At 35.9% G+C, this 12,696-nt stretch overlaps 1 protein-coding gene across 2 annotated transcripts; it reads right to left on the reverse strand.

Moving 5' to 3' along the window:
- Positions 1-1,485: 1,485 nt before the first annotated feature.
- Positions 1,486-6,326, reverse strand: LOC127159942 (pentraxin-4). 2 transcript variants are annotated; one of them, XM_051102639.1, is made up of 4 exons: positions 6,114-6,326; positions 5,293-6,037; positions 2,157-2,283; positions 1,486-1,961 (listed from the first exon to the last, which is right to left on the reverse strand). In XM_051102639.1, exons 1-4 carry the CDS (start codon positions 6,237-6,239, stop codon positions 1,643-1,645), a joined length of 1,317 nt encoding a protein of 438 aa, XP_050958596.1. In that variant the 5' UTR covers positions 6,240-6,326; the 3' UTR covers positions 1,486-1,642. The 2 variants fall into 2 exon arrangements, with proteins under 2 accessions (XP_050958596.1, XP_050958591.1); XM_051102634.1 differs by having other exon boundaries at positions 1,486-2,283.
- Positions 6,327-12,696: the final 6,370 nt, after the last annotated feature.

Raw genomic sequence — 12,696 nt, forward strand, 5'->3', positions numbered from 1 at the left:
AACAATACTTTATAATAATATTTTACATTATAATGAGTAAAAATAGAAATGATGATCATAAAAAGAAAACAAAAATACTGCATTTCTTTGCATGTTACTGAGAGTTGTTTTGTTTCATATAGAGCATACTGATATATTCAGTTTCTTTGTAGGGGAGAGTGGGTAAGTTGAGCCAGTGGGGAAGTTGACCCACCCCCTGTATCTTGGCTACTGTACACTTTTACTGTCATGTGACCATGTATTTTAGAACCACCCATAATTTCCCACAGATTGTGAAAAGGAGAAACAGGAGTGGAAGGCACCCATTTACTTTAAGAACTGTTTTGGCTTGTCAAAGTAAAATTTTAGATGTGATAGCTGTTACATACAAAGCAAATTTATTCTGGTCTAAAAATATTTATGATGACTATAGGTGATTTAGCAACATATTAGGGTAAGCTAGCTAGTTTTTTCCGAAATGGCCACCACGGGGCAAAGTGAGCCACATGCTGTGGGGTAAATTGAGCCACCATTTTAACTTATCCTTCTCTAACAAGAACCAGAAGATGGTTTTCATCACATTATAATCAGATAAATATTTCCCAATGTAGTGCCTAATGGCCTGTTCGACATTGCAGAAAAGCGAATCATGTGACTAAAATGTTTATTAGTTTCAGTGACATTTATTACTTATTTTTAATTCAGTTTTTATTTAATTTCACTCAGCAAACTCTCTGTTTAGTCTGTTTTTGGGAAGGTTACAACTTTGGTGTTCAAAATATTATTTCAGAAATGCAAACAATTAAATATTGAAATGTAAAATTTGGTTGGTTTTCATGTTGTTAGCTTCAAGAAAATAAATATGACTGTTTGTAAAAGGAAATTAGATTATTTAATTAGCTTTTAAAGAGGTGAATTTCACATGGGTATGAATCAAATTCACTTAGATGGTCAGTTTACACCCAGGTTGTGCTCTTACCCACTGACTCAGGTCAACTTACCCCTAACCTGGAGTAAATTAAGCCACGGAACATTTTGTTATAACCCATATTTTTAGAACCCCCTCGTCACAGATACATTCTGATCATTTAAAATGATAGGAAACATCCTGAAATTACTTCAGATACTTTCATTGTACTTCTGCCTTATTTTCCCTTATCTTGAGGACCACTTAAGTAAATGGCTCATCTTACCCCACTATCCCTGAAATCATGAAAAAAATACAGATTTTATCATTTCATATTGAACCGCATCAGTGTCACGGATTTGTTATATTTTTGGGAACTCATTGTGAATGGCAGTATGAATACATTTTGTGTTTTGATTACTCTATTTATAGCATTATTTTCATATGGAGTCTGAAAAAACTGACATGACAAATTAAGGTTCCTCAAGTCATTAGTTGCTATTTTCGCTAAACAAGAAATAGTGATCTTAACACTGTGTGCTGACTGAATGTAAACTGCATAGACCAACAAAAATAAGATGTACAGTATGTTTATTTAAAGCAATGTTTATACTTAAGTAAACAGTTTAATAAGACCAAATAGGCTATGTTAAATATGATCAATGAATACATAAACTCTTGTTTTATCAAAATAAATGGTAATACAAAAATAATGTGTAATGCAGAAGTGTTTTTCTGGCTCATTCTGTTGTGCCTTTACATGCAGTGCTCCAGACACTCACAGGTAACATGTTGAACAGAGCCAAACATCTGGTCTACATCAACCAGGCTGAGCACTGCTCCTCGTGGCACCCCTTTGCCAGAGGCCAGTCCAGACACTTCCCCAGGGCTCAGGCTCCTAGTCCACAACGCAAAGCCAGCCAGTCTGCCCACAAATGCTTCAGCTTCGTCAAAGTCTCCTCCAATCGAATCCTGCTCCTGTCCCAGGACCATAGACCCCCCGGGAGGGATCTCGTAGCCTTTCTGGAACTTAGATCCAGTAGATATAAGATGACGGTCCAAATAATACCAAAACCTGCCTTCGATAGAGGACCAGATGATGCATAAATGATGCCAGTGGCCATCCAGGATATTTTGTAAAGATAATTCACGATATGCAGGATCTCCAATCACAAAATTTATGATGCCCAGTATGCCAGAATTCCGGCCATAAAGAACAAGCATATTATCATTGTTCTCTGTGGCGTAAGAAAGAATTGTTCCAAGATACTTGCCGTCTACTTTCAGCCAAGTGCAGATAGAGAGTTCATGTATCCCGGTTTGAAAACTCCTCTGGAAGGTGACATAATTTTCAGTGGAAGCAGATGGGAACAGAAGCATCGAACCCACATTGCAAACTTTGGGAATGAGAGACAAATTATTAGACATTTTACATCAGGGTAGTGCTATTTAACTCTTAACAGGAATGAAAACAAGGCTGTGAATGATATGGTGTGTGCACATCAAAAGCGAATTTAAATATAGCTGCAAGCAGCGATTACCAGGTGCTTTAAGGTATTAATAAAAGGTATATGAAAAAAGACATTATTTAGCAAGCCTATAACCACCAAATCAATTATTTAAAAAAAACATTTTTGGCAAATCCAGGTGATTTACCATAGATATATGTTATGTTTTTTAATGTTTATAACTGTTATAGTGCCAGCTGTGGTCCAGTCTCCTTAAAACTTTGCATGCTTGTTTAGAGTCACTTGTTGCATGTGCTCACTAGGTTTTGTGAAGGTTTGAGTTTTCCTTTAGGCTTTATAGGTTTTTGGGTAAATTTGGACAGGCCCCTTATCTAAACGACCCTGTTATAGACTCCCAAAAGGCACATTTCAACATTTTTTGATAATTATTGACCTAGAGAATTGTACTGCAATGTTTTTTTTCCAGATTGAGCAAAAAACCTAGGACTAGTTCGCAAAAGTAGGTTTTTGACATGTTCTCAATCATTTAACAAACGGTTTGATTGACAGCAATAGTTCTAGAGGCAAAGTTGTCCAGAATGAGGAGTTCTATCGTATGATACAAATATCGTGCGCATGTGCGAAAAACTGTTTACGGCCCTGAAAACCCCTAGTGACCAATTTCTTTCAAATTTCTCACAGACAAATGGTTGTGCAGTTATAGCCATTTTTGTGTTTTTTTCAGATTGAGCTCTTACATAAGTGTTCTGTGTTTGGTGACGATATCTCATTCCGTTCAGGATTTACAGGCACTTTACCAAAAGTGGCCCTGCCCCTTTCAAACGTTTTGGCGGCTCTTTGTGATGGTGAGTCGAAAGTTCACCTTTTTTTTTTTGATAATTATTGATCTTCACTCTCAAGAGAATCTTTCTGCACTGGTTTGGTTCAGATCAGGCAAAAAATCCAGGACTAGTTCGCAAAAGTAGTTTTTTCAAAAATGTGAAATATCAAAAAATTTTGCCCGGCTCACAATCAAATCTGATGCATTTTGTCTGGCATGAGCCAAGGATTTCAACGACATAAAACACTTGAGCCTGCGACTGACAGTTTAGGAGTTATGAGCGATTTTATACTTTTGTTCGCTGTTTGTCCGCCCCCATCAGGCTTATTTCGGTGAGAATTGGTCACATTGTTTTTTGTACAAGTTGAAAAATTCATAAATTCAGCGAAAAATTAATAGATACATTCAATTTGACATGCCTGGTTGGAGGAAAGTATTACGAGATTAATTTATTAGTGCCATTGACATGAAAAACATCCCGCGAATAATCTACACTGACCAAAATTATAAACGCAACACTTTTGTTTTTGCCCCCATTTTTCATGTGCTGAACTCAAAGATCTAAGACTTTTTCTATGTACACAAAGGTTTTTGGTCTAAACCGTGGTTACAAAATTTAGATTTCATTTTCAAACACAACACTACTAGTTTTCTCTAAACACTTACTTCTGGCTTCTTCCTTTGGGGTTTGAATATGTGGGATTTTGTGTTGAAGTGGAAGCTGAAAAAGTTCCTCTTCAGCCTGAACTGTTGGTTGCAAAGGCCTATTTCTCTATAGTTCACATATATTTAATCTGTTCACAAATCTGTCTAAATCTGTGTTAGTGAGCACTTCTCCTTTGCCGAGATAATCCATCCACCTCACAGGTGTGGCATATCAAGATGCTGATTAGACAGCGTGATTATTGCACAGGTGTGCATTAGGGTGGCCACAATAAAAGGCCACTCTAAAATGTGCAGTTTTATCACACAGCACAATGCCACAGATGTCACATGTTTTGAGGGAGCGTGCAATTGGCATGCTGACTGCAGGAATGTCCACCAGAGCTGTTTCCCATTTCTCAACCATAAGCCATCTCCAAAGGCATTTCAGAGAATTTGGCAGTACATCCAACCAGCCTCACAACCGCAGACCACGTGTAACCACACCAGCCTAGGGCCTCCACATCCAGCATCTTCACCTCCAACGTCATCTGAGACCAGCCACCCGGACAGCTGCTGCAACAATCTGTTTGCATAACCAAAGAATTTCTGCAAGTCAGAAACCGTCTCAGGGAAGCTCATCTGCATGCTCGTTGTCCTCATCGGGGTCTCGACCTGACTGCAGTCCGTCGTAGTAACCGACTTGAGTGGGCAAATGCTCACATTCGATGGTGTGGCACTTTGGAGAGGTGTTCTCTTTATGGATGAATCCCGGTTTTCACTGTACAGGGAAGATGGCAGACAGCATGTATGGCATTGTGTGGGTGAGCGGTTTGCTGATGTCAACATTGTGGCTCAAGTGGCCCATGGTGGTGGTGGGGTTATGGTATGGGCAGGCATATGTTATGGACAACAAACATAGGTGCATTTTATTGATTTTGAATCCCAAATACTAACTGGTTTTCGGACACCAATGACCCCTCAATATAATAAAACTGCCTTTTATTGTGGCCAGCCTAAGGCAGACCTTTGCAATAATCATGCTGTCTAATCAGCATCTTGATATGCCACACCTGTGAGGTGGATGGATTATCTCGGCAAAGGAGTGCTCACTAACACAGATTTAGACAGATTTGTGAACAATATTTGAGAGAAATAGGCCTTTTGTGTACATAGAAAAAGTCTTAGATCTTTGAGTTGAGCCCATGAAAAATGGGGGCAAAAACAACTATGATGAGACTATTCCTCACAGCCTCTCATCCACATTCAGTATGGCGTCTAACCTGATTAGGGTCTATGTGCTTGCATAATTGCCAGTTTGGATTCTTGGAGATTCTAAGTAAATCATTTTTGAATGACTGAAAATTACATTTGTTAAACAGGGACATTAAGGTTTTTGGTCTAAACCGTGGTTACAAAATGCATTTCGATTTCATTTTCAGACACAACACTACTAGTTTTCTCTAAACACTTACTTCTGGCTTCTTCCTTTGGGGTTTGAATATGTGGGATTTTGTGTTGAAGTGGAAGCTGAAAAAGTTCCTCTTCAGCCTGAACTGTTGGTTGCATGGTGCTCTGCCAGAGACGTTGTTGTCTGTCTTTTATTTTGTATGTCTGTGGTTGTTCAGTGGGTCCAGAAGGCAATCTATCTTTCATTCTGCTTCCTTCAGACTTCGGTTTAGGCTGGACATGCCTCAGGACGACGCCTTGTTGCCTCCTAATAGAATTAAGAGGATCTAAACCTTCTTTCTTTGAAGTTGAAATGATCTTGAACAGGCCTTGCATCTGACTCTCCAACTTCATTATCTGGGTCTGATGTCTTCTGAGAGAGGCCTGAAGGTCCTGCATCCCATGTTGAACCTGATTCCTTAAGGAGCCGATGTGACTTTGCTGCTTCTGTATTTTGTGGGACAGGTCAGACAACACTGTTCTCTGCTTTTGGATTTGTCTAAGGTTGAGATTGTTGTTCTCCCTCAGAGCTCTCGTCATATTTGCCAAACTCAAATCAAGCCTCTTTGTCTTTTTCTGTAGACTCTTAGTCCAAGATTTAAGAGATTTCAGGCTGTGCTCTGTCGTTTCCTTAAATGCACGGAGCTCTCTGGAGATCCTCTCAAACTGCCGACTCAACACTTGGAATCGCGAGTCTATGTTATTTGAAATGTTGTAGTTTTCAGCAATGCTCTGAAGATGGGTGAAGGTCATCTGTTGAAATCTCTTGAACTAGGAATGCAAGAATCATACGTTACAGATACATGCAATATGATTTTTGAAAAGGGTATGTTTAAAAATAACAAACCTGCTGATTCAGTCCCCTCAGTCTTTGGTTTAAGGGTTTGTATGTCTCAGCTGATGCTCCTCTCCGTGTCCATGTCACAGGCATTAGCAGAAACATAATGACTAAGAAAAAAAACCTTCTGGTCATGGTCGGTTTACCTCCTTTACAGTCGTTTGAATAACTTGATCTTATACTTGTAAGAAATTCAAACCTAGAACAGTTTGTGTAGGTGTACGTCCTCCTGTCCTTGGATGCTCTGAATAAGATTTCCTTTTTCTATGGTACAGCGGCCAACAGGGAAATTGAAACATGCCTAAATTGATTTCACAGACCTCAAACAGAAATCTCCAAGCAAATACACACTTTTGCAAAAACATGGATGGACAGATGATCATAAAAGATTTTAAGTTATGAATATGAATATGGAATATGGAGTAGAATTAAGAATATGATTTGGATTCCCAACTATTACATATTATTCTGTGCACAAGTACAACGTGTGAAAAAACAGCACAAACATCACTATCTATAACCACACAACATATAAACACACACACACACACACACACAGACACAGATTTGCTGTGGTTTTACAGTAAAATTCTAAATACAGTAAGATCCCAACAGTATTTTACAAACCACAGTGCAAAACACTGCTTGTGAACAAAAACACACAGAAATGCCTTGAAATAAGCTAGCTTCAATCAGTTTATGACAAACTATTTTTTTCTTAATGACAGATGCATGCATTGTTCTCATATCAACATTGCCTCAGTTCTAATGTTATTTGAAACCCCTATATTTTCTGTTCCTATATCTTTAACACAAACACAGCAACAATACAACCACTTTCAAATACCATCAGCAAAAAGAGGGCATGTCCACTTTAAACCACACTTTGAAGAGACAACAGTTTTTGCCGATGTGTGTCAGTATAGCACACATTGTCAAGAACTGTTGTCTCTTCAAAGTGTTTGAAGTTGTTTCAAGGTAAGATCTTTTGGATTTGTACAGATTTGTACCATATAGTATGACATGTTTCATTCTGAACTAATTTAGCTATTATTCAGTAAATTCATTTGATTTATTTGATTTATTTTATTTATTAACTAAATGTGTTATTTTGTTAATTTATTGGTTTTATTTATCTGCACTGAAATTAATTAATTGTAAATATGTGAGATGACCATGATCAGCTTCAAATGTAGTGCCAAAGAAATCACAGTTTAGAATCCAGTTTGGATAGGCAGTTCTGTCAGGCTGTTTTGGGCGTTGGATGCACAAAGAATGCATCATCAAATTCTGAAACATGATCTGTGACTGCATATCTGAGTGCAATATTGACAATTGCTAAGCAACTTTATCACCTCTTGACCGTAGGGGGAGTCATATAAAAGTTATATCATATTTCTACCTTTGAAGTGTGTGCGTGTGTGTGTATGTATTTTAATATACTTCAAAATATAATTTATTCCTGTAATGCAAAGCTGAACTTTCATCAGCTGTAACTCCAGTCGTAAGTGTCACATGATCCTTCATTCTAATATGCTGATTTATTATTAGAATTATCAATGTTGGAAACAGTTGCGCTGCCAAACATTTTTTGGAACCTGTGATTCTTTCTTTTTTCAGGATTCTTTGATGAAAAACAAGTTAAAAAGAACAGCATTTATTCAAAATATAAATCTTTTCTAACAATCTAAATCTATGCTATCACTTTTTATTCAATTAAAAGAAAGAATAAACATTTGCTGACCCAAAACTTTTGAACAGTAGTGTATATTGTTAGAAAAGATTTATATTTTAAATAAATGCTGTTCTTTTTAACCCTTTATTCATCAAAGAATTCTGAAAAAGGTACCATAGGTTCCACAAAAAATATTAAGCAACACAACTGTTTCCAGCACTGATAATAAATCAGTATATTAAAATGATTTCTGAAGGATCATGTGCCACTTAAGACTGGAGTAACAGCTGACGAAAATTCAGTTTTGCATCACAGGAATAAATTATATTTTAATAAAATTTTAATAAAAAACATTATTTTATAAAAGATCTACTATCTCACCACATTATTAACAAAAAAATCTGCAGAAAACTGTAAAAGTTCCTGGTATTGTTTTTTAAGTTTACAGGCATTTCCTTTAAGCCACATCACAATGCAATGTGAAATTCTAAATACAAGGAAAACAAATCAATATGGAAAGTTCCTTCATATTAACACGGTACATTGGGCCCTATTTTTTCAGACTTTTCTTAAGGTGCCGGTTTTCTTGGTGGACCTTTCTTGTTGGAATGTAATTTGTAAAAGCTCTTGCCCTGGCTGTCATTCCTTGCTTTATGGGAACTGCACATACTAATGTCTTCTTCTTGACTTTCTATGAATTGTTTCTTAGTTGCAACCACACCCTGCAAGACCACATCTTGATGCATGATGACTTTCTCAAAAGTTGTACAAGCACTTTAAAAGATCTCCTGAGAATCTGGTTAGTATGGAAGTGACCTTAACAAACAAAAAGAACCAAGAGATGCCAACCTGTTTCCACTGTTTACAGTGTGTTTCCACTGTATTTTCTGACTTTATCTCATCTAGTTTCTGTATACATCTTTATAAAGCACTGAACACCTTGAAAATCCAGTTTGTTGGGCTATTGCATGCTGTCTTGTCTAGCTACTGCAAAATATAGCAATCAGCAGAGGAAGGATGTCTCTTTTATTGCATGGCGTATTGCTTCTGTAAATCTGCATCAACAGCATTAGAGAACACAAATGTTCAATAGTAAGTCCAATTTACTGTGAGCAATAATCAGAATATACTCTGTCCGCTAAGTGATGTAGTTCATTTTTTTGGAATAGAGGTTGTTTATTGTTGCCAAGCAATGCAAAGTATTAATATAGAATGTATGTTCACACTTAGATTTGTATACACCAGCTTTGAACACAGCCCATTTACTTTGCACATAAAATGTGAACAATGGCCTTAAGGCTTTGCGTAAAGGTTTTGGAACGCGTTTTGCTCTAAAAAAAACCAAAAACAAAAAAAAAACCCTCACATGATACTATTAACTTCCCATCTTGTGACCTTTTGTTGCATTAATGTGTGGGTTTTTTTGTGTGTGTGGCTACACATATGCCATTTTTAAAGCAAATTAAGCCACACTATAAAGAAACGGAAATGATTTTCTTATGTGATTTAAGGCTTTCAAACTATGCTGCACACACAAACACACACTGCCAGTATGCGGTAACACTGTAAAATTGTAAAAAGTTATTGCAGTTAAAATAACCTTTATATATATATATATATATATATATATATATATATATATATCTTGAACTGTAATTTATTCCTGTGATGCAAAACTGAATTTTCAGCAGCAATTACTCAATTTTTAAGTGTGACATGATGCTTCAGAAATTATTCTAATATGCTGATTTGGTCCTCAAGAAACGCTTCTTATTATTTTAAATGTTAAAACCATTTGCGCTGGTTAAAATTTTTGTGTTAAAACGATACTTTTTTTTTAGAATTCTTTGATAAATATAAAGTTCAAAAGAACATTTATTTGAAAAAATTTTATAACATTATAAACATCTTTACTGTCGCTTTTGATCAATGTATTGCATTATTGATGAATAAAAGTATCAATTTCTTAAAAAAAAAAAAAAAGTCTTGGTAGTGTATATATTGCATATATTTAAAAAGAGTTTAGTTACTCTAAATGCCACACACTTATAACTATAGGTCACACTTTTCCAGTGCACATCCATATGAAATGGGCAGCCATAAGACAATATTACAGGCCCGAGAAACCACACAGCTCACTCTAATTATTTTTTCCATACATCATCAGCTGAAAGTCTGCAACCTTTTCATGGAATGTAGAACAGAAATGTTTGGTGACAGCAGGTGGAATGCTGCCGGACGAGCTCGACCGCAGTCAAAGGAGTGTCACACAAAGAGACGCAGCTGAGAAGCCGAGCCCACTCTCATGATATCAGCAGCGCACACTCTTCCACTCCCTGCCACACCTGGAGAACGCAAAAAGTCAAACTCTCCCCGGCAACTCACGTACCCCTCACCCATTCATCTTACCTAGCTTTTTGCCATTAGCCTCTGTATGGAAGCTTATCACTTACAAAATCTGTGTGTAAGTACCTGTCACAAAGATTGAACCTCAGATTAGATCGATAGCTAAAACTTTAAAAAGAAGGAGTCTGAAAAATGTGAAACATCCTTGCTAACTAACAACATCTAGTTTCAAGAAAGGATTTTTCACATTTTTCAGACCACTGTAACGCGATGTAACATATTCTGGTTGTAGAGACCCTAAGGCCCTTTTAACACCTCTTAGACTTACACACATAATTACATTCAAACATAATTTACATTGAAAGCATATGTTGATGTTGATGCATTTTATAATCACTCATTAAAAGCTACAAAAAACCTCCTAATAAAAAACACTTTACAATAAGCTTGTTAACATCAGTAAATGCAATGACAAAACTAGCATTTATTAATCTAGGTTAACTCATAAATATACCATCGTTCATTGCTAATTTGTGTTATAATACAACTAATGCTAATTTATACAACTTGTATTAGTATATGTATAAATAAACATCACCTAGATTAATAAATTCTGTAAAGATATGTTGAATCTTATTGTAAGACTATGTTCTCAAAAGACACCAGAGTGACACTAACATAACTGTAACAACATTCACATTTCATAAATGTGCATACTGTGATACAAAATTTAAATAAAAAATTAGGAAGTTTCAGTAATAGCTGTCAAATGGCTTTAGCACATTACATACTAATATCCAGTGTTACAAGTAACACAAGTTGTACACAAGATGTAATCAGATTACTTTTTCAAGTAACTAGTAAAGTAACACATTACTTTTTAATTTACAAAATATCTGAGTTACTTTTTCAAATAAGTAACGTCAGTTACTTTTTTTCCCATTTATTGACTGGCAGCTCTCCTCTCCCCATGTTAAGAGAAATTTTAGCACAGAAGCGTTGTGTAAACGTACGCTACATTTGCCGTAAAAGAACTTTTACATTTGCCAAACGTACATTTTTATATTAAAAACAAACAAGCAAGCCCAGATTAGAAAAAGCAACACAAAAAGTAACTAAGTAATACAAGTCAGGTACTTTTTTAGGGAGTAATGTAATATTATAATGCATTACTTTTAAAAGTAACTTTCCCCAACACTGCTAATATCCATCCATCTTTAATTCTTTTCATCCGTTCTCCAAACTGCCTGTCCTGTGTAAGGTAAGGAGGATGTTGTTGGAGCCTATCCTAGCATATCAGGAGTAGGAACATACTAAAACCAGTCATAAGGGTTAAGGGTTTTTAATTTTAGCTTTCCATTGATGTATGGTTTGTTAGGATATGACAATATTTGGCCGAGATACAACTATTTGAATATCTGGAATCTGAGGATGCAAAAACATCTAAATACTGAGAAAATTGCCTTTAAAGGTGTCCAAATGAAGTTGTTAGCAATTCATATTACTAATCAAAAATTAAGTTTTAATATATTTGCAGTAGGAAATTTACTTAATATCCTAATGATTTTTGGCATAAAAGAAAAAAAATTTGACCTGTACAATGTATTGTTGGCTATTGCTACAAATGTACCCATTGCTACTTATGACTGCACTGTAAAAAAACAATTTGTTGAGTCAACTTAAAATAATTTGTAACCTGGCTGCCTTAAAATTTTAAGTTCAGTCAACTCAAAAAAAAGTTTATTCAACTTGAAATGTTAAATTATACTAAGTGACAACTTAGATATTTGAGTTGAATCAACAGGCAGCTGGGTTACTTACCCATCTGTTAAGTTTAGCAAACACAAATATCTAAGTTGTTACTTAGTACAACTTAACATTTCAAGTTGAATAAACTTATTTTAGTTGACTGAACTTAAAATGTTAAGGCAGCAGGGTAACAAATTATTTTAAGCTGACTCAACAAATTGTGCTTTTTATTTTTTACAGTGTGGTTTTGTGGTCTAGAGTCACTCTCAGAAATAAAGGTATGAAAGCTGTTACTGGGACTGTACCTTTTCAGAAGGTACACAATTGTGCCTAAAGGGTCCATGCTGGTACCTTAAAGGTACATACTGGTACCTAAAACGTACAAAGGTGTACCTTTTGAAAAGCCACAGCCCCAGTGACAGCTTTTGTTTATTTTTGAAATTGGTCACATATAAGAAACTACTTGATTAACTTTGAAGTTTTGAGTTTCTGGAAGGCCAAAGAAAGTAAAATCAATCTCAACAAAAAATGAGGAGTCACAACTTCAGTTGACTTCTGATTATGCTACCAACTTCACATTGTAGCAGAAAAAAACTTAAGGTTGGAAATCCCAGCTGTGAAAGGTGAAAACAAAAACACCTGCCAGCAAAAGACACTTTGCTGATTTTTCTGTCATTTTCATTCGAGAAGTAGTATGTTTACATTCATATGACCCGCCATTGACTGCCGTCAGCAAAACTTGTTATTCAGAGACGTTTTCAATGACAGATGTGGAAAAAAAAATACAGCCTTCTTCCTGTTTGTCACAACAGCATTCATAAA

Source organism: Labeo rohita, chromosome 3 (genome assembly GCF_022985175.1).
Source record: "Labeo rohita strain BAU-BD-2019 chromosome 3, IGBB_LRoh.1.0, whole genome shotgun sequence".
Taxonomy (NCBI): Eukaryota; Metazoa; Chordata; class Actinopteri; order Cypriniformes; family Cyprinidae; genus Labeo; species Labeo rohita.

Bases quoted from the DNA above. Each gene is read 5' to 3' on its own strand.
- LOC127159942 (XM_051102634.1), bottom strand. From the start codon at position 6,239: ATGACCAGAAGGTTTTTTTTCTTAGTCATTATGTTTCTGCTAATGCCT. The intron at 6,038-6,113 runs GTTTGTTATTTT...TTGCATTCCTAG, and splicing joins TGAGGGGACTGAATCAGCAG to TTCAAGAGATTTCAACAGAT. The intron at 2,284-5,292 runs GTAAGTGTTTAG...TCATTCCCAAAG, and splicing joins CCCAAAGGAAGAAGCCAGAA to TTTGCAATGTGGGTTCGATG.